Raw genomic sequence first — 27,578 nt, 5'->3', positions numbered from 1 at the left:
GGTTGGCAGCCTTAGCCAGACATCTGCTTCTGGTCAAATCAATGTCTTGTCCACAGGGAGGCCCAGCGCTGTTTCTGGTTTTAGCTGGATGCAGGGTATCAGACATGGCAGGTACTACGGTCTACCTGGCGGGTATCAAAGAGTTGGTCGACGTTCTCTCAACAACCTAATAGGGACCAACCATGGAAGGCCAGTAGTAAAGGAGTTTGAAGTTCCCTTTCAGAAACCAATTAACAACCCCAAAGAGACAGTGGGTAACATAAAAGAGCAGCCATAAAAATATACAGTTAAACATATTTAATAGAAATATTAAAATAATCACTACACTTCCTCTCATTGCAGAAACCATGAAAGAATATGCCTTTTGTAATCAAAGTAATTTTTTATCATGCAAAAAAGTATTTTGTTATGACATTCGTAAGTGGAGACTGTATTTCAAAACAAGTTTATACAGACTTCACAAGGTCTAAAATCAAAGTGAAATATATTTAAATATGATTAGTTACATCGTATGCAGCTGGCATACTCATATTCACAGTTTATAAAGTAAAAAAACTGAACTCTTCATGTCGGCTCTGAAATAGATGCTTTTTCATTCATACATTCGCTAGTTAGGTCTGTTCTTCTAAGGAGGAAAGACGAGATATAGGAGATATTTTTTAAAGAACAAACTCAACATATCAGCAGCAAATTTCAGTTAAACTAAATTGGAAACCAATGTTCTGTGTAACCAAAGTGCAAAGTCAGTTCCCCAGCTCAGAAAGAAAATTAAGAGTATAAACTGAAGGCTTAAGAGAACTTCAGAGAGCATACTGTGTGATTAATACATAAACATTAAAAATTATCCAATTTTTGATTTAAGAACAACACAGTTTGGATCTAGTCATTAAAACATATGCACAGGTGTCAAAGGCAAGTAACACTACCACCTAAGGTTATTCGGAGGAACTGTGAAGATGTAGCACGGACCTCTAAGGTGTCTAAAATCCCTTCTGATGGAAAGCTTATGGAACACTATCTGCCAAAAACACTGAAAGCACCAGTTTTATATTTAGATCCAATGCTGAGTGATATAGTCACTGTTGGGATAGGTTTTTATTTGGGAAAATGGAGAGGATTCTCAAAACAGATTCATGGCTTGCATGCAGTGACACCCTATCAAGAGCCTGGAAAGACACCATGAAATCACCTCAACTCAAGTGGTGGGCCCACCTATTCATAGTCAGTGTTACACTAGCCAGCTCTAGGGCTCTGACAACATAATGAGTTTTGAGATAGTATACTTTAAAGAAAAAAAGAAGAGTTTATTTTAAAGCAAATAACTAAACTGTATTTTAACTTAGCATAATTCACTGCAGCATATTTACTTCATAGCCCCTTAACATGTCACTTTTACCAACAAAGCTTTTTCCTTCATATTCTAATCACAAAAGTTTCTCAACAATTTATAACAATCTGTAACTCTGACCTTGCAATAAATAGTCATAAAACGTTATTTTTATTACTATTATTATTTTTAGAGACAAGATCTCGCTCTGTTCCCCGAGCTGGAGTGCAGTGGTACAATCACAGCTCACTAGCCTCAAGCGATTCTCCAGCCTCAGCCTCCCAAAGTAGTGGGATTTCAGGCATGAATCACCACACCTGGCCTTGAAACATTATTTTTAAAGCCTAAATTCCAGTTGGTATGGTACCAAAATTTAGTTTAACTTCAAAATTCACAGTACTGCCGAGAAATGGGCGGGTCCTGAGGTTCCAGAGAAGTGGGGAGTGAATTCATTCCTGGTGGTTTTATTCTGGCAGCATGCATGGGAGATCACACGAGTTAGAGGGCTGTGGCCTGGTATCAACACTTCAAGCTGTTGTACTTTTACTTCAAGTTGAAACTTTTAAAATACATCTGTCATACAGATGTACAAATATATGTAAATGCAAACATATATACACACTTTTTGACGAAAGAATGATGGTAACACACACGAACCATTTTTGTAAACAGATTCTATTTGGTTAATAACAGTATTCCTTCCATCAACCTATCGGAAGTCCAAACCAACTACGAAGATAGGATGCTCATCCAGAAGAACGGGAAGCATTTTCTTCCTCATCTTTGGAAAGTAAAACAAAGAAAAAAAAAAGAAAAAAGAGAGTATTAAAATTTCTCAATGTAAAATCTATATTTTAGAACCACTCTACAATATAAGCAAATAATGTCTTTTTTACTGATCACATGCCTTTTTTGGTGGGGGGGGGTTCTTTTTTTTTTTTTTTTTTTTTGAGGTAGGGTCTTGCTCTGTCACCCAGGCTCAAGTGCAGCGGCGTGATGAGACTTCAATGCAGCCTTGATCTCCCAGGCTCAAGTGATTCTCCCACCTCAGCCTCCCAAGCAACTGGGACCACAAGGTGTGTACCACCATGCCTGGGTAATTTTTTGTTTTTTTGTAGAGATGCAGGTCTCACTGTTTTCCAGGCTGGTCTCAAATTCCTGGGCTCAAGTGATCCTCCCACTTCAGCCTCACAGTGTTGGGATTGCAGTCACGAGCCACTGTACCCAACCATATGTCATTCTTTAGACACATTGCTTACTAAATTTCTCTTTTTAAAGGATATACTGAATTTCCGGTTGAGCCAACTTAACAGCTAATTTTCTATTTTAGCTTTTAAACATTGATAAGCAACATGAAGCAATCTAGAACTTAACCTTTAAATGGCTTTATTAAAGCAATCCAGCTATGAAAATTATGCAGAAATGATTATCTACAAACAATCTTACCAGCACATAAGAAATTCTTCCTCTATTCTGAAATACCATCTTCTCACAATATACTTTGATGTTATGGATCAATGTCTGTTCTTGAACATTATTTATTGTCTTTCTCTATTAAACAATTCCAAAATAAAATTTCCAGCACAACTAAATATTGTTGACGATAAGAGGATTTTTTAAAAAATTCTTTTAAAACAGAAGCTTATATACAACTTAGAATCTAAAACCAATAGATTTATGGTGAACCTTAAAACTGAACCAAAACAAACAAAAACCAAAGTTTTAATCATTTAAAAATCATGTTTATTGAGGTACAACTTACTTAGAGTAAAACCTGCCCTTTTCAGCATATAGCACTGAGTCTTGACAAATGCACAGTTATGTACCACCACCGACCAAGGCCTGGCACATTTTTACCTCCTCAAAGTTCTCCCTGGCTGCTTCTCCCACTCCTTGGCAACCACTAACCTGTTTTCTGTCCTTATAGTTCTGCTTTTTTCAGAGTGTCATATAAGTAGAATCACACTGTACACAGTATTTTGAGTCTGACCTCTGTCAACTGGCATAATGCATTTGAGAATTATCCATGTTGCTGAACTGGCAGTGCATTCTTTTTTATTGCTGAGCAGTATTCAATTGCATGGCTGTACCAGTTTGTTTATTCATTTGCCAGTTGAAGGATAACTGAGATCTTCCTCGTTTTTAGCAATTTTAAAGAAAGTTTCTATGAATAATTGTGTACAGGTTTTTAATTAAATGTTTTGGAGATATAATTCATATACCACATAATTCACCTTTTTAAAGTGCATAATTCACTGGTTTTTAATATATTCACAAGGTTTGTGCATAGGTTTTTGTGTGAATACTGGTTTTCATTCCTCTTGGATAAAGATTTAATTTGGTATTACCCTTCCAGACACCTTTCTGTGTTTTCATACATATATATGTATGACAGTTTGACCTTAGGCAGAGTAGCATTTTCAAAATTTTACATGGGGAAACTTTCTAGAGTTAAAGCCATTTTATTTTTCTGTTCTGTCTGGTTTTATCTGCGTGTTATTTACAATCTGCTGCGTAACAAATTACTACAAACTTAGTACCTTAACACATATTTATTTCACAGTTTCTGTGGGTCAGGAGATCAGAAATGGTTTTATTTCAAGGTCTCTCACAGGGCTGCAATCAAGATGTTGGCATGGGTGGGGTCTCATCTGAAGGCTGGACTGGAGAAGAATCTACTTCCAAACTTATGTGGTAGTTGGAAGAATTTAGTTCCTCAAGGCTGCTAAACTGATGGCCTGTGTTCCTTGCCTCTGGGATGGTAGCTTGCTTCAAAAAAGTGTGCAAGCAGAGAAGACAGAGAGAGTCCGCTAGCAAGATAGAAGCCACAATCTCTTGTAATCTATCATTCTTGCTGTATTCTACTGGTTAAAAATAACTCATTAGGTTAGCCTACTGGCCCTCAAGGGGAAGAGATTATACAAAGGCATGCATTTCTGGAGGAGGGAATGAGGGCAAAGAATTCTGAAAAGTCTGTCTTCCACAATCTGAAGAACTTCTAGAAAGTAGGAGGAAGCGATATTGCTTAGGGATGGACAACTTGGCACTGGTTATGTGTTCCAAGTGAGGTAACCTTGTTCCCAAGAATAAAGAGAACCAGACGACTGTAAACATCTCCCTAAACTGAAATGCAGACTGTTGTATGTTCACCTGAAATGAATGGTGTAAGCTGAATATAAGATTTTTGACAAAATAAAAATTTTGCTGTGTTCTCAGATCTGGCAGGCTCCTGCCCTTGTGCAAACAATGTTCCTGGCAGCTATTCATCTCCTTAGGTAAATAAGAATTGGAGAAAAGCTGTGCTTAGATAGGGTGCATTTGCTCTTGCCTTGGAAGGCTGTTTTCTGATAAGGTTCTATATCCTCTGCAAATCAAATCAGGCACTTACAGTGTGAGTATGCATTCTCTTCCTGCCAGTCTGGAGATGATCAAAAAGCCTATAACAGGCTTGGCCTATTTTCCTATTGGGTTGCTGGGCTTTTTTTCTTTATTTACTTGTAGAGAGTTTTAGACCTCTGTGTATGTATGGTGTACAAGTGACAATATTCAGATCTGTAAACTGTAACCCAGTCTGGGAGCAAAGAAGATATAGAAAAATGACTTTTACTTCCGACTTGAGTAGCAAAATTGAGATTCAAATTTTGCATATAGAAGTACTATATGGCTAACTTCTTTGGGGAGCAAAGCTGACTTACCATAAGTCTATCTCAAATAGAAATGAAACACTCAATTTGTGAAATATGCTGAGTTTTAATGCGTGTGGGGGCAGGGTGAATTAACATTTGTGATGCAAGGAGAAGAGCAATCTATACTTACCACTGTCTATTTGACATTGTTTGGGGACTACTGCTGCACTCTAAGTCATTTTACCTTATAACGCAGAGTTGTAACACGCTACTCTGAGCAGCTCATGACATCTGCTTGAAATTTAAGTTGGGCCCCTAATATGTGTTTATTTTAAAGATTTTGATGCTGCTTTTCAGAGTTGGGTAACCTACTTTACCCCCTAAGCTAATGTTTCCCAAATACACCCAAACCCACAGAAAGGAAAACCATTCCTCATTAACTCACAGCCAACATCATAAACATTTTATATCTAGAGCTGATGATACAGTCAGGTATTTACCAACACTCATGTATATATGTAGAGTTTCAAGAAATAATTGCTTATCCTTACCAGATTCAACATATTCTAATGTTTCACATATTATTTTTATTTCTTAATATTTTTTTAAAGATGGGGTTTTACTCTGTTGCCCAGGCTGAAATGCAGTGGCGTGACCAGGATTTTGACCAGAAGTTTGACTGCAGCCGCGAACTCCTTATAACAAACAATCCTGCTCCCTTAGCCTCCCGAGTAGCTAGGACTATGGGCACATGCCACCAGATCTGGCATATTTTAAAATTTTTGTAGACATAGGGTCTCGCCATGTTGCCCAGGCTGATTCTGAACTCCTGTTCTCAAGCAATCCTCCTGCCTGGTCTTCCCAAACTGTTGGGCTTACAGGTGTGAGTCACTGAGCCCAGCTTGTATTCTTTTGATTTAAAAAAAAATATTCTGAATGTGATCCACCAAATTAATTTCACCATCCACTAATAGGTAGCAATCTGAATGAAAAATACTGTTATAAACTTTAGACAAAACCAGAGATTATAAACATTTGCTTCCAAGGAGATGAGAGAGGCAAAAGGTACTTGTTTGCTCTGATGGGCCCTGTTTCCTTCAGTGCCAGGAAGAGTGGCTCTCAGACCTTTCTTCTGGCATCCCTCATGTATGCAGTGTTGGTTATTATTTTCAAGGCCTTGGTAACAAAATGCCCCTAGTGTGACCAGTCAGACTGACAGTCCATATCAGTAATATGGTGGTAAGTTTCCTTTGCATGTCTTTCTTTCTGGCATCTTAGACCTTTTACCTAGGAAATTTTCTTTTTGCTTGAAGTACATCATTAAGAATTTTCAGGGAGGGCAGATTCTTAAAGTTTTTGTTTTCCAGAAGAGATCTTGGAAAATATAAAAGGTTGGCAGTTATTTCTTTTAGTACATGAGATAGTATTACACCAATGCTGTTGAGAAGTCTATTGTGAGGCAATGTGTCTTCTTTCTCTGCCTGCTTTTGAGATTTCTCTCTGTCTTTTTTAGGGGCAGTTTTACTCTTATGTGACTAGAAGTAGATTTCTTCTTTTTTTTTTAATACTGCTTGAGATTTTATTGGGTTTTTGAATCTGTGGATAGATATCCTTCAACAGTTCTGAAAGATTTCCAGCCATTCTCTTCATATATTATCTGTGCTGTATTCTTGTCTCTCCTTTTAGAGCTTCGATTAGTAAAAACATGTTTGATGTCTTTTCCCACTATTGTTTTTTGTTTCTCCCATGCTGAATTCTGTGTAATTTCTTTTGAACCATCTTGTAGTTTACATTCTTTTTTTTTTGAGATAGGAGTTTTGCTTTTGTTGCTCGGGCTGGAGTGCAATGGCACCATCTCGGCTCACTGCAACCTCTGCCTCCTGGGTTCAAGCAGTTCTCCTACCTCAGCCTCCCAAGTAGCTGGGATTACAGGCATGCGCCACCACGCCTGGCTAATTTTTGTATTCTGAGTAGAGACGGGGTTTCACCATGTTGGCCAGGCTGGTCTCGAACTCCTGACCTCAGGTGATCTACCCTCCTCGGCCTGCCAAAGTGCTGGATTACAGTTGTGAGCCACCGCACCAGGCCTTACATTCTCTCTCTTAAAGAGAGAATGTAAGGTATCTAAATCTGCTGCTAAACCATCATTGTTTTTAATTGTAATAAGTTCTCTTTTATGTACTCACATTGATAAGAGACAAGTAGGAAACAATCTTTAAAGGGCAAACTAATGTAAATGTGTTTTCCTGTCTGTTTACAGGACTTAGCAAATGCACATCTTAGAGTTCTGGGTTTCTAATGTGTATCTCCTCTATGAAATTCTTTAAAAATATCTGTTATTGGTATCCCTTAGGTTAGTCTCTTTTAGAACTTCTAAATCAATGGACCCTTAACTTATAGGAGCCACCTGGACATTAGCAACATCTACATTAAACATGCTGAGCTTTTAAAAGAGGCCTGTTAGACATGCTGAGTATTTTGAGATAGTATCATTGTTATATTGAAAACTTTAATTTTAAAATGCAAATGTTCTTAAAGTCCTGGTTAATTTTATAACTATAAAATTAGTTATAATTTTGAGATTTCTGTCTTGTTTTTTATAGGGGCAGTTTTACTCTTAGGTGACTAGAAGTAGATTTCTTCTTTTTTATAACTATAAAATTAGGCTTACTTTTGTTAGAATAAATTAAAGACAGTGAATTTGTAATTTGAATAAGTACTAAAAATATACATGATGTATTCTTATTTGGGCCCTTGTGACAAAAAATACTATTGTGGCTATAGAAACCTATCCTATAGTTTGAAGAACTGAGATTACTGTCAGTATTGAGAACATTCCTCCTTCATCATTAGAAAGATTATTAAAAACCAGGTTCAAAGAAACTATCAATACTACTTATGAAGTATGTCTATAAAAAAAATTAAGCCTGAATCTTATCAGGCCTCTAGACCAGGGGTTCTCAAGGTATGGGCCCCAGACCAGAAGTATCAGCAACAAATTGCTAAAAATGCAGAATCTTGGGTCAGAAATTGGGGACCAGCAATTGGAATTTTAGTAAGTATACCAGATGATTCAGATGCCTGCTCAATTTTGAGGATGACTGTTATCAGTTTAGTTATTAGGATTTACAGGGGATGGGGAACATGTTAAAGAGCACCAACTAGATAAGGTCAATCAGTCAAAAGTAAGATGTCTGGACATTCTGGGCCTCCTGATGTCTTAGAAAGCACACAATACCATCTATGATGTATTTTTGTCCACCATCCCACCCAATTGCACCTGGATCTTCCTATTTATAGGCAATTGGAACAAGCTCAGTGTTACCCTGTAATGATTAAAACCCAAATATAGGACTGCTATAGCATAAACGACCACTTTCTTCAATTAATAAGTGGCACATTAAAAATATACTTATATATATAATTGTTATAGATAAAAAAACAACAAAATGGCCGGGCGTGGTGGCTCACACCTGTAATCCCAGCACTTTGGGAGGCCAAGGCAGGCAGATCACAAGGTCAGGAGATTGAGACCATCCTGGCCAACATGGTGAAACCTCGTCTCTACTAAAAATAGAAAAATTAGCTGGCGTGCATCTGTAGTCCCAGCTACTTGGGAGGCTGACACAGGAGAATCGCTTGAATCCGGGAGGCGGAGGTTGCAGTGAGCCATGATCGGACCACTGCACTCCAGCCAGGGTGACAGAGCAACACTACGTCTCAAACAAACAAAAACATAACAACGAAATAAAGCTTAAGGAACATCAACCAAATGCAATACATGAGCCCTATTTAGGATACTATAAAAAGACATTCACAATAACACAGGCAAAATGAACATAAACTAGGTATAGGTGACAGAGAAATCCAATAAACATTGAATTATTCACTGAGGAAAGAAATGATGTGTGGGATTTAAGTCTCTAACTCTCCCCTATTTACGCCAAAAGATTGTCCATGAGTTGAAAACTGTTAGAGATGGGTGACAACTCAAGAGAGATTATAGTGTCTTCCTTGTGCTTGTAAATGTCAAAAATAAAAGTAATTTAAAACTAAAACAAAAATGAAACCATAATTCTTAAGATGCAGCTTGAATTCAGTTAACTATAGCAGTTGTATATGAAGCATTTCAAAGAAGTTAATGACATCACAGTATTAAATCCATCTGACATGGAAACCAACTCTAACTACATCATTTTTTTTTTTTTTTTTTTTTTGAGATGGAGTCTCGCTCTGCCGTCAGGCTGGAGTACAGTGGCGTGACAGATCACTGCAACCTCCGCCTCGTGAGTTCAAGCGACTCTCCTGCCTCAGCCTCCTGAGTAGCTGGGACTACAGGCGCATGCCACCACGTCCAGCTAATTTTTGTATTTTTAGTAGAGATGAGATATCACCATGTTGGCCAGGATGGTCTCAGTATCTTGATCTTGTGATCCGCCTGCCTCGGCCTCCCAAAGTGGTGGGATTATAGGCATGAACCACCGGCGCCTGGCCTGTGGCACAGTTTTTAAACTGCATTTGCCTAGAAAGTGGACTGCTGTATATAGACCAAGTGTTGGGCTATATGACTCCATTGTCTTAGGCTATTTGGGGTTGGAGGAAGGAAGAGGGGTGAAGTAGAAAAGGAACAAGCTAATAAATGTTTTTTAAAAAGTAGAATTTAAAACAAAACCACGTTCAGCTGAACACCAGAACTCAACACCAGGATAAAAATCCAATTTTCAAAGAGCTAGAAGATCAAGCTAAGCACTTATTGTATTTTGCTGAACATTAAAATTATATAAACGTACTACAGTTGCCTCAAGATGTTAAAAAGTCAGCTTTTCAAATCTAGTCATGGCCTACTCATATGACAGACCCAATTCAAATGAGCAAAATTGAAAAGTTACACATACAGACAACTTCTCAACCACCAGGCTGTTTAGTTTAAGTTAGAAGTCAGAAGTTCTGAGACTCTCCTTTTACCCACCTTGAGCAACCGCAGCAAGTTTTCCCTTTTCTTCAGGGCTGAGCTGCAACATCGTATTTATAACAGGAAGAAGTCTCTCTCTTTCACTACCTGGCTTCAAGAAAATGAACTGCAGCAAGACGTTCTTCAAGTGTTCCACGTTAGCTGCAGACTCGTCTTGCTCTTGATTCCTTTCCAATCTTCTTATTTCACTTTTGAGAAGCTGGTGTTAGAGAAATGAGTTAAAAATGGGCTTTAGGGGCTTCTGATTAAATATGGCAGACTGAACTCATGTATTTTTCTTCTCTTCCCCCCAAATTTCCCCCTTCCCTCCATATGGCAATAAAGGAAGGAATTCAGTTAACTACAGCAGCTGCATGTGAAGCATTTCAAAGGAGTTTATGACATCACCATATAAAATCCATTTGACATGAAAACCGGAACTCCAACTATGAGATAATTTCAAAGCTGCATTTGCCTAGAAAGTGGATTGCTGCATATGAACCAAGTGTTGGGCTATATGACTCCATTGTCCTAAGCTATTTGGGGTTGGAAGGAAGAGGGGTGAAGTAGAAAAGCAACAAGCTAATACAAGAGGAGAAAAAGTAGATGAGACACATCAAGAAATTCTCACGAGAAACAGATGAAGAGGTGGAACTGAGTCAGTCCAGCAGCTTACCAAGTATCACTGACAAGAGGAGAGGATGCATCCTGTGTAAATACTGGAGTTCTTGTCTCAGAAGCACAGGGTATCATGGAAATGGAGGTGAAAGCTGGGGAACTGATGGAACATCTCCATGAGGAGCAACTAACTGGAGCCATGGGTTGGTACCAAGATGTTCCCTCTGCCTTCTACTTTCGATAGAAACTAAGCCAGTATGGCATGGGGCTCTGAAAATGGGCTGAGGGGAACATCGGTAGCCTCCACTAACCCTCTGCCCCTACGCTGTTCCTAAAGTCCCAGGCAGTTAAGACGTCCACAGTGAACGGCACTTAATCAAAAGTTCAGACACAGTCAAAATTCAGGAATATAAGACAATGTAAAACACTATCAGAGAAATGAGGCAAAGAACGATATAAAAAAGGTAATATCATGTTCAAGTCTTTGAGGAAGATTTCCAGGTTGAAACCAAGCCATAGCTTTTAGTATATTTTCATTTTAGGTTAGGCAAGAAAGTTAGCGAACTTTGTCCTCAAACCTAGGACCATTTAAAAAAGTGACAATAAAGAAGACGAAGAAATCATGAAGAGAGTATAAATTTATGAAAATATCACATTTGGCCAGGCGTGGTGGCTCATGCCTATAATCCCAACACTTTGGGAGGCTGAGGCAGGCAGATCACGAGGTCAGGAGATTCAGACCGTCCTGGCCAACATGGTGAAACCGTGTCTCTAATAAAATAAAAAAAATTAGCCGGGCATGGTGGTGCATGCCTGCAGTCCCAGCTACGCGGGAGGCTGAGGCAGGGGAATCACTTGAACCTGGGAGGCGGAGATTGCAGTGAGCTGAGATTGCACCACTGCACTCCAAACCTGGTGACAGAGCGAGACTGTCTCAAAAAAAAAAAAAAGAAAATATAACATTTAAATAAGTCATTTAGGTTTACTGGGCTAGTTAGTGATTTGTTAGCTATGATAATGTTTTTATTAGTGGGAAAATGTTATTTCATAGAGATGCATACTGAAGTATTTAATGGTGGAATGTCATGATATATACAATTTACTGAAAATAACTGAATTCGGCTTTAAAATAATCTGACAAGGATAGCTAGTGGCCTTGCACAGTGGCAGGACAGATCTATTAGGAGCAGCAAAGTACAGGGGAAAAGCATGTACTTTTCAGACAGCTATGAGTTTGAATTTTGTTCCACCATTTACCAGCTTCAATTTTTCTCTCAACCAGTGATGAGATTAAATAATGTATGTAGAGCCCAGGGCCTGGGTCATAAGAACTCCTCAATAAGCAGTATGACTATATTCTGAGGGGTGATTTATCAGTGAGCCAGGGTGGAAATACCTCATTTGAGTAATCCTCAACTGTTCTGCAACATTCCTAGATGTTTCTGGTGTCTACTTTAAACAGGAAAAACTTCCCATGCCACTTTGCCATCTCCACCTGAAAACTGTTTAGTAGTTCAGTACTATAAATATCAGTTGAATAATTTAAATTCACTGGTTATCTTTAGAATTCAAAGACTCACACCCATTTTTTATTTAAGCATATGTGAACAATGATTTGTGAACATCTCTCTAGTTTCTAAATCTATTAGGGTTTCTTAGGAAAAGTAGGAATTAAGAAATAATCTTTATGTAATAGGTGTAAAAGAAGTATTTTGGCTGGATGTGGTGGCTCACACCTGTAATACCCGCACTTTGGGAGGCCAAGGCAGGTGGATCACGAGGTCAGGAGATTGAGACCATCCTGGCTAACATGGTAAACCCTGTCTCTACTAAAAATACAAAGAAATTAGCCAGGCATGTTGGCGGGCACCTGTAGTCCCAGCTACTCGGGAGGCTGAGGCAGGAGAATGGCGTGAACCTGGGAGGTGGAGCTTGCAGTGAGCCGAGATCGTGCCACTGCACTCCAGCCTGGGTGACAGAGCAAGACTGTCTCAAAAAAAAAAAAAAAAAGGCAATATTTCTCACCATCAGGAATCTAATATAAAGATCAAGACGTTATAGATGCATCTGCAATGTGAATTTTTAAACTTGGGTGCATGTGTATGGAGGGTCCAGAAAACCAAACTGGCGGTTTTCACGGTGGCCAGGTTTTCTGATCTCACCTTAATTTGCTCCATAAGGACTGCATTGGTTGCCTCTGTTTCCCAAAGCAGGCCGATTAAGCGATGTGTACTTTTTGTGATGGAACTGAGCTTCTGAACCAATTCTTCTTTGGTAAATTCAGCATGCCATAATGGAGGCTCTGCAAGATGTTGTTCCAAGAATTAATTTTCAAAATCATACATTACAGATGAAGATTCTAAATAAGAAAAATCTAAATATAAATATCTTACTATGTGATATTTTATAGGTCTGCTTTCTTTGCCATTCATCTATTCAGCATACCTCAATCAACAGATTATATATTGTAGGTGACACAAATAAAACAGTATCTCTGTTGTAAAGCATGTCATCTAACTGAATAAAGCCCTATGAGTCCCAGTTCTGAAATTTGTCAGAATTGTGTTTATAGACAGTTTTATTACACATCTTCTTCCCATCTATTAATATTCCAAGATTTTATGTCATTTCACGTATAAGGAAAGCATTAACATTTACTGGTCACGTATCATGTTCCCTCATAAGAATCTTCTATCAGGCGGGGTAGGTATCATTATTCAAACTTTACAGATGATGAAACAGGCTCACAGTTGACAGGTAATTTTTTCAGAAATCACAAAGTCAAATTGGCTTCTGGAGTCTGCTGCTCTATCATGATGCCTCCATGTCACCACTATTAACTTTGCCTGAAGGAACCATGACTTGCAGTTTCTACCCCACGTGGTCAGTGACCATGAATACAAATGACCCTTACTCCAGGTGATTCTGAAGTTTCAGGAAGATGACAGATTCCCCCTAAATTTTGAACAGTAATATTAATTACAAGTAATAAAATATACCAAAACATCACTACAAAAATTTAGCATTACTTCATCAAGAGGAATAAACTGAAACTGTCAGTTTCTTGGAAGGGTGAGAGGATAGTTTATCCTGCTGTCTAATACCCACCACCTATTTGTGACTATAAACTTCCCACCACTTATTTATGGTTCAAGCCTAGGGCAAGAGCTAGCATTTTATTTTTAAAAAGATTTGTTTAATAATTTTTCCATTTGGACAGTGTGATGGTTAATACTGGGTGTCAACTTGATTGGATTAAAGGATGCAAAGTATTAATCCTGAGTGTTGTCTGTGAGGGTGTTGCCAAAGGAGATTAACATTTGAGTCAGTGGGCTGGGGAAGGCAGACCCACCCTTAATCTGGTAGGTGCCATCTGATCAGCTGCCAGCGAATATAAAGCAGGCAGAAAAACCTGAAAAGGCGAGACTGGCCTAGCCTCCCAACCTACATCTTTCTCCTGTGCTGGATGCTTCCTGCCCTTGAACATCAGACTCCTAGTTCTTCAGTTTTGGAACTTGGACTGGCTCTCGTTGCTCCTCAGTCTGCAGATGGCCTAGTGATCGTGTAAGGTAATACTTAATAAGCATCCATCCATCCATCCCATCCATCCATCCAACCATCCAATTAGCCCTGTCCCTCTAGAGAACCCTAATACAAACAGGTAGTGGAATATTGAAAGAAATTTTATTGGAGCAGCCCAAAAAAGCATATGTACCTTAGAGTAATAGTAATTAAATAAGACTGTGAAATTAAAGAAGAAGAACATATTTAGACAGAGTAACAGACCAAGTTTAGTTTCGGGAGAATTAAGCAGCTGCTCTAAAGACTGTGTGTATGTGCTGGCGGAAGACACAGACTCCGTATCAGTTGTCTCCGTGCCTTCTCCCTCTTCCCGGGTTACAGTGTGCATGTCTAGAAGCGGGAGGTCTGTGTTCTCCTTTCTCGAAGGTTCTTCAAAGATTGTTGAGAGGAAACTGGGCCTATTAGATTTTTTTTAAAGGTTAAGTGTGAGATTGTTCAAAATCTATTGATTCGGCCTTACAGAGATACACAATAAAATGAAAATATCAAATGATAAGAGTAGAGGAATTAAGTAACTATAAGATAAGTGAAAGGTGTATGAAGAATTGCTAAAACATTTCTTAAAATTTAGTCATCAAGGCCGGGCATGGTGGCTCAAATCTGTAATCCTAGCAGTTTGGGAGGCTGAGGTGGGTGGATCACGAGGTCAGCAAGTTCAAGACCAGCCTGGCCAAGATGGTGAAACCCTATCTCTACTAAAAATACAAAAATTAGCCAGGCACAGTGGCAGGTGCCTGTAATCCCAGCTGCTGGGGAGGCTGAGGCAGAGAATTGCTGGAAACCAGGAGGCGGAGGTTGCAGTGAGCCAAGATCACGCCACCGCACTCCAGCCTGGCGACAGAGCGAGACGCCAGCTCAAAAAAAAAAAAAAACAAAAAAAAAAAACTTAGTCATCAAACTTTTAACTACGTTAGTCATTTTAATAGCAGCTATAAATTAATTGCTACTAGCTAAGATAAACTGTTAGATAACACAGCTCATAATATAGTACTACTTATTTTTTATTAATTTAGAGTAGAGGGCCAAACTACTGCTAAATACTGGCCAAAATTAAAAGACTAGATTCTAGCAATTTTTCAGGATTAGGTATTTCAGATTGCTGCATACTTCTTGAAACACACTTGCTGAAATCTGCTTGGTAGACATCCTCAATCACTGCCCTTATACCTTTACCTCTGCAGCTTCTTAATTGTTGCTGCTCACACCTACAGTGCTCATACAGTTAAGAGCCCAGAATCCAGGGCACGGAACTAATCAATTACATTGCCTAGCAAGACTTTCCTGTTTGCTGATAAACTGTAAAGTGTTATTTTTTCTGAGACAGGGTCTCACTCTGTCACACAGGTTGGAGTGCAGTGGCACGATCTTGGCTCACAGCAACCTCTGCCTCCCAGGCTCAAGCCATCCTCCCACCTCAGCCCCACAAGTAGCTGGGACTTCCAGGTGCATGCCATCCCACCCAGATAATTTTTGTACTTTTAATAGAGATGGGATTTCACCATGTTGTTCAGACTGGTCTCAAACTCCTGGCCTCACGTGATCCACCCGCCTTGGCCTCCCAAAGTGCTGAGATTGCAGGGGTGAGACACCACACCTGGTCTAAACTGTCAAGTTTATCAGGCCCTTTGACATGTATTGGTTTATTGACTCCCAAAAATCTGAAGTTCAGAGAAATTTAATGACTTTGCCCAAGGTCTCATAACTGAGTTAGAAACCAGAATTGTAATCTAGATTTTTAAACTTCAGATTTCATTTATTTTGCATTTCATTAAATTGCCTTAGTCCTGACTGCCCTTTCTGAAGCATTTTCCTGGGTTTCTGGTAAGCTGACTGCTTATTCCACTGCTGATTGCTAGATTACAATCTCTTGTGCGACCTTTGCCCTGGCTGATTACTTCCTTTGCTGATTCTTTGGCATATGTTAAATTCTTCTGAAGTTGCTTTTTTACCCTAATAAGTGACCGATAGCTGCTAATGCTCCAGTGACAATATTTCCCATGGGAAACCAAAACACCATCAACTTGCTACTAAAATACTGCATCATCATGGCTGACATTTTTCCATTTCTTCCTGGAAGCAGAATGGAAGATACTGGGTGCGGCTGAACTAAAACTCCAACTAGTTGTAAATGTGAAAGCAAAGAAGCTATATTGGTTATGCAATTCTACACATTCAGTGCCGCTTGAGTGTTTCTAAGTTCCTTGCTCTAGCTAATGTTTCTATTTAAAAAGTAGACAAATTTGATGACTAACAACGGAGAACACGAAACAAATCTGGTGAATACCAGAATTAAAACATGTGTCAGCCAGGCGCAGTGACTCATGCCTGTAATCCCAGCACTTTGGGAGGCCGAGGCGGGTGGATCACGAGGTCAGGAGACCGAGACTATCTGAGGGAGAATCTTCAGGTTTTTTCTTCTCTTTTGCTGTAACACCAGTCAAAAAAATTGACAAAGATAAGGTATTAAGTATTGACGTTAATACTCTACCTGAAAATAAAAACCATGGAACCTATCTATAGGTTAATACAGCATACTGATAAAAAACACATATACTTTGATGCAGAGATGTACGATAATCATGAATTAGAATTAGCATCCTGATTTAGTGTTCTACCAAAAACCCTAAGTGAACACAGAATCTATTTAAAACCAAAGAAAACAAAAAAAATCTTGTGTTTACTTAATAGTCATTGAAAAGAATTACTACAAATTTCTAGAATTTAAAAAGGTTAAAAATTTTAAAGTGTTGCCTAACTATACTTAGCATACAATAGTTTACCAAAATATCCATGCATTTGCAGCAATTGAAAAAAATCTTAAAACATAAGCAAGTATTAGTATACATATGAAACTAATCCAAAGCCAACTGTGATTAGTTCCTGTAAGGAAAGTTAACAATTGCCAAGAATGGAAGGTGACTAGAGTTGCGTCTAGTTTGCCTGTGTTCAAGCATGATACTAGATAAAATTAAATAAAAACTGTTACTCTACGGGTAGCTAACACTATAAAATCTAAGACCATTCATATGGCTGAAAACAACCCATCCCCAGCCACCATCAATGCAAAGGGCAAAAAATTAGAAACAGAAAAAACTTCTATATGCAACCTGTTCTGATCTATTAATGTAAAGAAGAACTTCTGGCTAAAGGAGTTTAATAAAGTAAGCCAGTTATGAAGCATGCCATGTATACCAACTGGTGACAGGGAAACATTCTGAGAGCTATGGTGTCCAATATGGTAGCCTAGCCACATTCTATTAAAACCTCACAAGGTGGCTAGTCCAAATCAAGACATGCTAACAGTAAGTGTAAACACACACACTGGATTTTGAAGACTTGGTGAAAAACAATAATGTAAAATATCATTACTTTTTATATTAATTAGAAGTTAAAATGATATTTTGGACATAATGAGTTAAATCAAATCTATCGATAAAGTTACTTTCATCTGTTTCCCTTTTTAACTGTTTCTTTTTATTCTTTTTAATATGGCTACTAGAAAATTTATTTATTTATGTATTTATTTGAGATGCGGTCTTCCTTTGTCACCCAGAGCTGGACTGCAGTGATGTGATCATAGTTCACTGAAGCCTGGAACTTGTGGGCTCAAGTGATCCCTCTGCCTCAGCCTCCCAAGTAACTGGGATTATAGGCACAAGCCATTGCACCAAATGACAATTTTAAATTACATACACAGGTTATATTTTCTTTCTATTGGATGACACTGCTCTGCAGAACCAGTGCCCTTCCTTTTACAATGTGAAATTTGTCCCTCTCCTTCATTATAAACAAAAACTTAGTATCATTTCCTAGGTAGGAGAAATAACAGTACACCGTAAGGTACAGATTCTTGTTCCACTTCTGCTATTACTCAGTAAAGACCCCTTGGGTAAATCAGATAGCCTCTCTTGGCCTCAGTTTACTCATGTCTAAAGTCTTCATTTCTAAGGTCCCTTGGGACAATGACATTATCAGATTCAAAACAGAATAAGGCTCTATGTTCTACAGTAGTGTATAGGCACACTCGTTCTTAGGTCAGGGATTCCTAAACTAGAGCTCACAGAAACTGTACGCAAGTATACATCCACTTTTAAGTTAACACTTTTCACATTTCTCAAAGACCGTATCTTTAAAATAAAAGATTAAGAGCTACCTTAGCTGGTAATAAAACTGGTATACTTAAAAAAAATCAGAGATTGTTACTTTATCATTGTACTTGTTTGGCATGGCTAAGATGTGTTACTGGTCACTAAGGGTGAGATTTCACTTCCCTAACCTGTTCTTGAAGGCCTTCAACAGATCCCACTTCTTGTTCCACTCTAGAAGCCACACTTCTAAAAATGATCTGTGCAACATACATAATATGCAAGCTGTAGAATGCTGGCTGTTAAAAATGGGGTCCATTTTCAAATACAGCATTTTTCTAAACCATGCACAAAAGAACAGCCCTACAGGGACACTCTTCCATACTGTATACATGCCGTTGCCACTACATGTGAATACTGGCAGACGTTAGTGGCTAAAGATAAACATTAGATAAAACATAGGTCTTCATTGAGCAGACCTCAAATAGCAGAGCAATGAAGTACATTACAAATCAGCATCCCAGTACATTTTAAAAAACAAACCAACAAGGGTGTCATGCCACCAGTCAAAAGGTACTTTGCTTAAACTGGCATTCTTTAACATGCATGTTGTAGTGGTAAGTACTTCATTTCATACAGCCACAGTTATTAATACTTTGCTAAGGGCTACCAGCTGCTAAAAACTGCTGTTATCTCATACTGAGAATGCTAGTTCTATACCTTTGCTCTCAGGCTGTGAGGAAGGGGTGCTAGTCCAAAAGGCCATGGGATTAGATTTAAAAAGGCTAAAATTAAATCCTAGAAAATAAAGAATTTTTCGTTTTTTAACATTTTAGGAAACAAAATGAATATGCTTTTAAAACATAAAAGGCCAGAATCCCTCAATTTATACCACCAATCTGACTGTCTTACATATTCATTTATCCCTGTAGTTTCATTCTTTGCTCATTTAATACATGAGCAAGACTGACATACAACACATAAAATGAGAACATCTCAATATCATGGTTTTTTTTGTTTGTTTGTTTGTTTGTTTGTTTTTTTTTGGAGACAAAGTCTCACTCAGTCAGGCTGGAGTGCAGTGGCATGATTTCAGCTCACTGCTACCTCCATCTCCTGTGCTCAAGCGATCCTCCTGCCTCAACCTCCTGAGTAGCTGCTAATTATAGGCACGCACCACCACGCCTGGCTCATTTTTGTATTTTCAGTAGAAACAGGGTTTCACCATGTTGGCCAGGCTGGTCTCGAACTCCTGAGCTCAAGTGATCTGCCCACCTCAACCTCCCAAAGTGCTGGCATTCTAGGAGTGAGCCACCGTGCCCAGCCTCAATATCATGTTTTCTGAGTGACAAAAGAAACAGAACAAATGAAAATGAACACTTTAAAAAAAGACTCACGTTAATGCGCATGATTCAAGCATGAGTCCGTACACTGTACCAAGTTATTTTGCTCTGCCCTAGCATGATAGAAGTATCTTCCAGTTACTGAAATGTCTTTAACTAAGTTCTCTTGCTCTTTGAAACCTCACCGTGAACTTAAGGGAGAAAAAAAATTGCTCAAATATTTTGGGGGTGTTCACAAAGCATCGTTTATATCCCAACATTAGTATCCCACAGAGAGTCTGCATCAAGCTAAACATTAAAAGAAAGAAAAATTGTGCTTAAACAACAAAGTACCTACCCTTTTCTGGTGTTTTAAATGTGTAGTTGATTGAAGATTCTTCCGTTGGAAAGGAAGCAGAGAGATTTTTGACTTTGCTATCTGAAGACTGTTCGATATCAGAGTTCTTTGACAGTTCACATTTTTTAGATTCCACTTTGCTTTCACATCCACTCTGGGCTACTGAACTAGTTTCACTATTGTTACTTTTCAAAGGTGCATTAAAACTAAATCCAAACAAAGACCCAGTGGCAGAACTTTTGCCAAATGCAACTGGTTTTGATTTTTCACTACTAAAAATGCTTTTAACAGACTCTGAACGAAATACAAACTTTGCAGGAGAAACCACTGCTTTTGTTGTTGTTTCAGATGTGCTAGACACTTCAACTTCTGAAGCTGCATCTGCTACATCATCACCCTGAATAACATCTGTCCTCTCTCTTGTGGTTTCTTCTAATACAGCTACAGCAATTTTGCCACATGGTGACTCTCTGGGAGTGCCTGACCGAGAAACATGAGGTGCTATCAAAGAATCTTTTTCCTGGGCTGTTTTTGCTTCATCAAAAATTTTCTTAAACGAGTCTGCAACATCCTGTAGTTTAAAACGAACAGCTAAATGCTCTACTTTTCTTTCTCCATCTGCAAAATCACATGCAGTCCACACCCATACTCTTTCTGTCCCTTTCATATTGTGCAAACTCATGTCTGGAGTTATTCTGTGATTGGCACAAAGTTTTAATACTTGGTCCCTTCTCATCACTATATGAACTTGCTTATTATCATAATTCTGTAAAATCTTTATATCACCAATGCCCCTTTCTTTCCATTGACCAACATCTTTATCATATCTGTAGAGTTCTGCCCTGTGACTAAAAACAACTTGTTCATTTTCCTCACCACTGGATACTTCAACTAGATCAGGTAAAGGAACAACAGGTTCAAAGTACTGTCCATCTCTCTCTTCTTCTTGAGTAACATCAGATTCTTCATCAGTGCCAACTGAAGTCCCACTCTGATTCAACTTGGCAGGAGACTTAGATAGACTCAAAGCAGATTTAAAACTGAAGTCAGATCCTGTTGTTGACTCATCAGAGCGGAAAAGATTTTTTCTCACAGGGCTACTTGCCAACGGAGAATCATGTACTGAGCTACTACTAACATTATCATCCAAAGCATCTTCCCTTAAATCATAGTTATCCCATTCTAATGTGGGCCCAGTGTTTTCAGGATTGGGTTTTATTGTTGTGTCTGAGGTACCGGCTGCACCTGTACCTGAACCCTTATTTTCTTCCTCAGTGACTTTTGTTTGATCATTTGTCAAAAATGTTTTGAAATCTTTCAGTCCACTCTTCATTTCTTCAGCTCTCTGTATTAACTTGGCAGCTCTGCCAGTATCTACAAGTTTATGGGGAGTTTGAAGTGGTATGTCTAACAGAAGCCGCTGGCATTCCTCAAATTTCTGCTTGAATTCTTCAGCCAGCTCTGGTGTTTTAAATTTTGCTGCCAACTGCTCTAGTTTGGCATCACCATCAGAGAAATCACTGGCTAACCACATCCATACTCTATCTGATCCAGAGAGGGGCTTCAGGTTCATTGTAGTTGTTATCCAATGATTAGCACACACTTTTAGTACTTGTTCTCTTCGCATCAGCATTCTTGGTTTGCCATTGAGCTCATTTATGAGGATTTTTAAGTTCCCCAAGCCCCTTTCTTTCCACTGACTTATCTCAGCATCAAATCTAAATAGTTTTACCCGCTGTGAATACAGAACTTTTTCACCTTCTTCTCCGGTTACAAGTTCTACTTTTTCAGGCATTTGAACTACTGGTTCAAAATGGATGTCATCGCTGTCCTCAGTCTTATAGGCATCATCATCTTTCTCAAAGTCACCGGAAGTGTTTGCTTTATTGGCCATTTTACCACATTGTGATGAGAATAATTTTTCTCCAGCACCTGAAAATCCCTTGAAATTGGGGTCTTTTTGGCCAAACTGAAATCCTTCTCCTGAAGTTGATTTTCCAACATCTGCAAATGTAAAAGTGTTACTTGTTTGGCCAAAAATCACACCACTGCCATTCTTCTGGCCACTAATATCCTGAGCCTGGAAGCCAGTATCATTTTCAAGAGGCTTTTCACTTTTCTTTTCTTGATTTCCTGGTTCTGAAATGCCAAATTTAAATCCATCAGCAGACACAGGGATGGAAAATCCTTCTTTGGTTGACTTAAATTCTGTATTAGAAGAACCCTGAAACATAAATGAAGGTGAATTTTCTTGACCCACATGCCCAAAATAGTCATGAAATAAATACCTTCTTCATTCCTAATTTATCAAATGATGTTAACAATAATGATGATGATGATGATGATAACATTTATTGAGCATTTATTAATGCACCAGCTGGGCACTGTTCTAAGCACTTTACATTATTATCTCATTTTAATATCCTCAAAAACCCTATGAATTAAGGTATTATTATTATCCTCATTTTACACGTGAGGCAACTGATGTATTGAGAGGTTAAGAAACTTGCCTGTGGTCAAAATAAGCAGAAGAGCAAGGGTCTAAATGCACCCCAACACTCTGTCCTCAAAGCTGTCACATTCAACTACCACTGTAATATTGAGTCTTCAATCAATTGTTATATATATAGCTGTATCAGGCCTGAAAGTACTTACCACATAGTGGGTCAGCAAGGGCATTACAGTTCTATTTCTGTTAAAACAGAACGATGAAGGATCCACCACCACCACTCCCATTTTAAAAATATTCTAAATATTCACACTTATTAACACAAAAATAAGGTGACTAAGAAGGATAATTTCTGTATTTGGAGATAAATTTAAAATATCTACATTTTAAGGGACATAAAAGTTTTAATAGTGAACTGCTCTCTTGAATTTATTTGAAGGAACCCTAAACAATTTAAAAAGAAAATAATTATAAATGTATAAATTATTCCTTTGTTACCTTTGTGGGAGTAACATTAGCTGCTGGTCTGAGAAGATACTGGGAATTATATGCTGGTGACTGACTATAATATACTGAAGGGCCAGTAGTTGCAACTAAAAAAAAAGAAAGAAAGAAAACACTGTTAAAGTCTATACTACAGTTAAGACTATCTAGGCAAGAGCTATAAATACAAAGGCAATAGAAATTAAAGAAAGATTTAACTACATAAATTTTAAATTTCTGTACATCAAAATACACCAATCAAGATTATCAAATGACAAACTAGAAAAAATTGCTAAATATGACATGAAGAATAAGAGAATAGCATCGCTGTGATCAACAAGAACTACCTCACAAGCATTAAAAAAGGAATAAAGAAGAAAGTAACTGTTGCCTTTTCTAAGAAAGATCAGTATGATGTGGAATTATGGACATTCAGTCACAGAAAGGACGTAAGGAACCAAGATGCCATCTGATGGTCAATGCATTTGAAGTGGGCCTAGAAAATCTGCAGAAAGACTAGGTTGTATTTTGTAAACTAAAGCTATTACTGAGAATGTTCAGCTCAAAAATCACCTGACAAATTCATGGAAAGGATGTCATAAATAACATAAAATGTGTTCCCTGGCTTAAAATAAAAAGCACATCAACACTCATACAGATGTACAAACTGTCTGCTCCCTCTGTTTGGTCTGTTTTACCAGGAAACAAAATGACTAGAAGGCACCCATGTTAATGACACAACTACCAATAGTCATTTGCTTGAACTGTTTTATGATAGTTTTACCAGAAAACAACCAAAAGACCTTTTATGCCTGTACATGGAAGAAGAAACAGAAACTGTGCCAAGAGGTTCCAAACAATTGCCTCTGGAAAGCACTGAAAAATCAAGACCTAGAAAAGGCTAGCCAGAAGCCCAAGTTTGATTTTGGAAACCTTACAGAGGTGAGGATAGCTATTTTGAAATTACTATGGGGAGGAAGCAGGCACAGAACACAGAACAACCTGACAGAAATGGCCCAAGAATCTTAAAGTCTTGCAAGATGTCTGTCTGCATGAAAGCAAAAAGAAAAAATAAAATATTAAATAAAAAAAAATCTTAGTGTGAAGTTTAAGTAGGGACTTTAATTGACTACTGACTCTAAACTGTGCGGCTCTAATAAATCTACTAAAAGTAATCTAATTTTTTAAAGCACCGTATGAATAGACAATTTAGGAAAGAAATGTTAATGGGCCTCAAGGAACATGTTTTTGAAGTGAGCCTTGAAAATCTGCAAAATGACGAGGTTGCATTGTGCAAATTGAAGCTATTATGAGAATGTTCAGGTCAAAAAAATTACCTGACAAATTCATGCACAGGATCTCACAAGGAACACAAATGTGTTCGTTGGCTTTTTAAAAATCACATTAACATTCATGTTGATATACAAAAACTCTTCTCCATCTGTTTTGTGTGAGTTTTACCAACAAACCAAACAACTGGAAGGTACCCACGTTGAAGATGGCAAAACTACCAACTGCCATTTGCATGAATTGTTGAGCATGACTAGTATTAAAAAAACTTAAAAATTGATATCACTTTTGTTCCTACAAATTGGCAAAGGATTTTATAAGCTAGTAAGTCAGCATTAGCAAAAGTGCGAAAATGGCACTATCAGATACTAGTGGTAAGAGCATAAACTGAATATTTTGAATACCCTACAAAACTAGGACAGTGTCCTAGAATTTGTAATGGCATAAACCAGAAACAACATAAATAAAGGAACAGAATTTACAGTACTTCCATGTGATGGGATACCATGAACTCATTAATATTCAAAAAACATTTAAGTTTAAAAATGCTCAGAACTAAAGTAACATTTAAAAAACAGGCTAGCTCATCTACACACAACATAGTAACATGCTAACAATCTCATAAAAAATACTATATATATAGAGAAAGAACCAGAAGGAAATGTTCTCAAATATAAGAAATGTTAATAAGGTGGTTAGTTTTTAGTTTTCTTCACCCTGTTCAGTACTTCTGAGTATCTCCTATGAGCTCATTAATCTTTAATTTTAATCACCTTATTTTAAAAAAACAAGGACCATCTTGATATATGTTTACTTTTATTAAGGAAAAAGAATCTATGAACACAGGAACAGAAATCAGGAGATCTTGGCTCTCGCCCTTTCAGTGCCACAAAGCTGTTTTGTGAACCTGTAAATAATCCATTTGGAGTCTCCATGTTTCTCAATTGTAAAATGAGGATGTGCTGCTTCTACACATTTCACAGGGTCATTGCAAGAATAAAATGAGACAATGAGAATGTTGGATTTACATGCTTGTATAAGAACAGAAGACCTTTTATGCCTGTACACAGAAGAAATGGAAATCATGACCCACAAGGCACCAAATAACTGACTGCACACATCACTAAAAAAGCCCCAGGAAAGGCTAGCCGGTTTGTTTATCCTCTTACAAGGACCTATATGATGTGTAAGGTTTCAAGAAAACAAGGTTTGAACGTTAGACATTTCATATACTTATCTATGACTTACGACATTTAATAAGCTTGACTTCACAAAGATTTTCTGTTATTTTGCTTGTGTTGAGAAGATACTATCACAAAAGGTTAGTGGGGTTGCCTTAACTATATGAACCATCACACAAATGTGCTCATCTAAACTACATTTTATTCTAAATCTTTCCTGGGCTAAAAAGAGAAAAAAAAAAGGGCACTACTACTACCATTTCAGAAGTCTGTCGTACGTAAAAGGAACAATTTTGTTATTTCTGGCTGCCTGGGAGCAACGTATTATACTGGCAAGTGCTTTGGAGTTACACCACTGGAGTGTGAATCTCAGCTCTATCAATAACTAGCTGTATAATAATGAGTAAGTTACCTAACCTTTCTTTATCCATTTCCTTATTTATAAAAAAGGGATTAATAATGGTACCGGCCATTCTAAGTTACTGTAATTAAATCAAATTACATTCACAAAGCACTTTTGCACATAGCCAACCCACAGTAAACACTATTAGTAACCTTAGTTCATTAACTGTTTACTCTATACTCTAATAAATGTCTGATACACACCCACGCCCACCTGCACATACACAAATGCTCATAGTAATTATGTAAGGCAAGTATTATCTCCACATTTCAGACAGGTTAACTTACACAGCTATTATAGTAAGTGATAGAGCAGAACTTAAAAACCCAGTATGATTCAGGTCCAAACTCCTTTTCTTTCTTTATATAACCATAATATTTCAAATTAAGTAAGATTTCCTATATAACGTCCTGCCTCTCATCATTATCATCAAAATAATTCCCCAGAGGTGTAGGTTCTTAATTAAGCATTTCTTAGTGCATAACTCTATTCAATAACATTTTTCAATATAAGGAATAATCTCATCTCAGCTCATCCGAGGTGTGGATTAAGTGTTCTTTAAGCCTTTATATACACGTGATCACATACGGCTCGTTTTTTCTGCTTGGGATTATAAAAATCTCCGTAACACCAAATACAGCTTTTGAAGTCACAGATAAACAGACGTTGACATGTATATTAACAAACATATATAAACAAGGTGATTTCACACGTTGTCTACTTAAAAGAGGGAAGTAAAGTAGTTTTACTAAAATATGCGATTATCCACTTGCCAGCTCACCTGTTAGTGGAGCCCCATGAAATGTCTGTGACCTCTGATATCCATCAGGCACCGAGTCTGGTCCATAATTCTCTGTGGGCCAACGATGATGGGATGCTGACTTACTGCTATTTAGTTTCAACTCCTGCATTTCTTTCTATTGGAAGAAAAAAAATCAAATAATTTTAATCATTTAATTATATCATGCCAGAAACAGTGCTGGGGAAACTTACTCTTTTAAATTTAAATAACTGATTTTTTCTTTTTTTCTTTTTTGAGATGGTGTCTCGATCTGTCGTCCAGGCTGGAGTGCAATGGCACAATCTTGGCTCACCACAACCTCCACCTCCTGGGCTCAAGTAATTCTCCCACCTCAGCCTCCCGAGTAGCTGGGATTACAGGCATCAGCCAGCACGCCCGGCTAATTTTTTGTATAATAGTAGAGATGGGGTTTCACCATGTTTGCCAGGCTAGTCTTGAACTCCTGACCTCAAGTGATCCACCACCTCAGCCTCCCAAAGTGCTGGGATTATAGGTGTGACCCACCACGCCTGGACCTGATTACATCTTTTGAAAGTTTCTATTTGCCAATGAGTTCTAGGTACCTGGTGCTGATTTTAAAATATGATTCTTAATTTGTTAAAAATTTATCTGCTCCCATTTTCATTCGTTAATACAAAACCTAATTCATTAACTCTCTCACCTAAACAAATAACCTCCTAAATGATCACACCTTCATTTCCATTCTACACTTGCCTACATTAACCTTTCTGACATTCACCTCCAGCCAAGACAATTCCCTGCTCAAAAAAACAAGTACCTACAAACTAAACTTCTTTCCCCAACTTTCACAGTCCTCTAACATTACACTGACCATCCTTTCAGTGTGTTCTTTCTACACTGCAATCTGGAATACCTGACATTCCAAATCACCTCCCCAAATTAGCTTTTCACTTAACCCCATGCTGAAACAAAATACAACTAATTCTCCAGGTGATGTTCAAATGCTCCACCAGGAAAGGGAAAAAAGCAGTAGCTGCAGATAATTTATTATGTATATAATAATACATCCAATGCACTTAAACTCTTAATTTTTATACTATCTACACTGTTAGGTAAACAATATTAGCTCCTATCTTAAAA

The 27,578-nt window shown here is 38.0% G+C and overlaps 1 protein-coding gene across 11 annotated transcripts in view; it reads right to left on the bottom strand.

Moving 5' to 3' along the window:
* Window positions 1-282: 282 nt before the first annotated feature.
* LOC112204153 (ranBP2-like and GRIP domain-containing protein 4) overlaps window positions 283-27,578 on the bottom strand; it is an 81,252-nt gene continuing 53,956 nt past the window's right edge. For 9 of the 11 annotated variants that reach the window (XM_063788972.1, XM_054678042.2, XM_063788976.1 and 6 more), the window contains 6 exons: window positions 26,457-26,592; window positions 22,817-22,911; window positions 19,870-22,093; window positions 12,685-12,824; window positions 9,923-10,124; window positions 283-2,108 (listed from right to left, as the gene is read on the bottom strand). In XM_063788972.1, coding sequence (XP_063645042.1) covers window positions 2,074-2,108; window positions 9,923-10,124; window positions 12,685-12,824; window positions 19,870-22,093; window positions 22,817-22,911; window positions 26,457-26,592 — 2,832 coding nt within the window. In that variant the 3' untranslated portion in view covers window positions 283-2,073. Of the gene's footprint in view, window positions 2,109-9,922; window positions 10,125-12,684; window positions 12,825-16,380; window positions 16,530-18,909; window positions 18,988-19,869; window positions 22,094-22,816; window positions 22,912-26,456; window positions 26,593-27,578 lie in introns of those variants that run through there. The other 2 variants (XM_063788974.1, XM_063788975.1) reach the window with 2 other exon arrangements.

The sequence above is a fragment of the Pan troglodytes genome, chromosome 12 (genome assembly GCF_028858775.2).
Source record: "Pan troglodytes isolate AG18354 chromosome 12, NHGRI_mPanTro3-v2.0_pri, whole genome shotgun sequence".
Taxonomy (NCBI): Eukaryota; Metazoa; Chordata; class Mammalia; order Primates; family Hominidae; genus Pan; species Pan troglodytes.
This window is presented reverse-complemented; position numbering and strand designations above follow the sequence as displayed.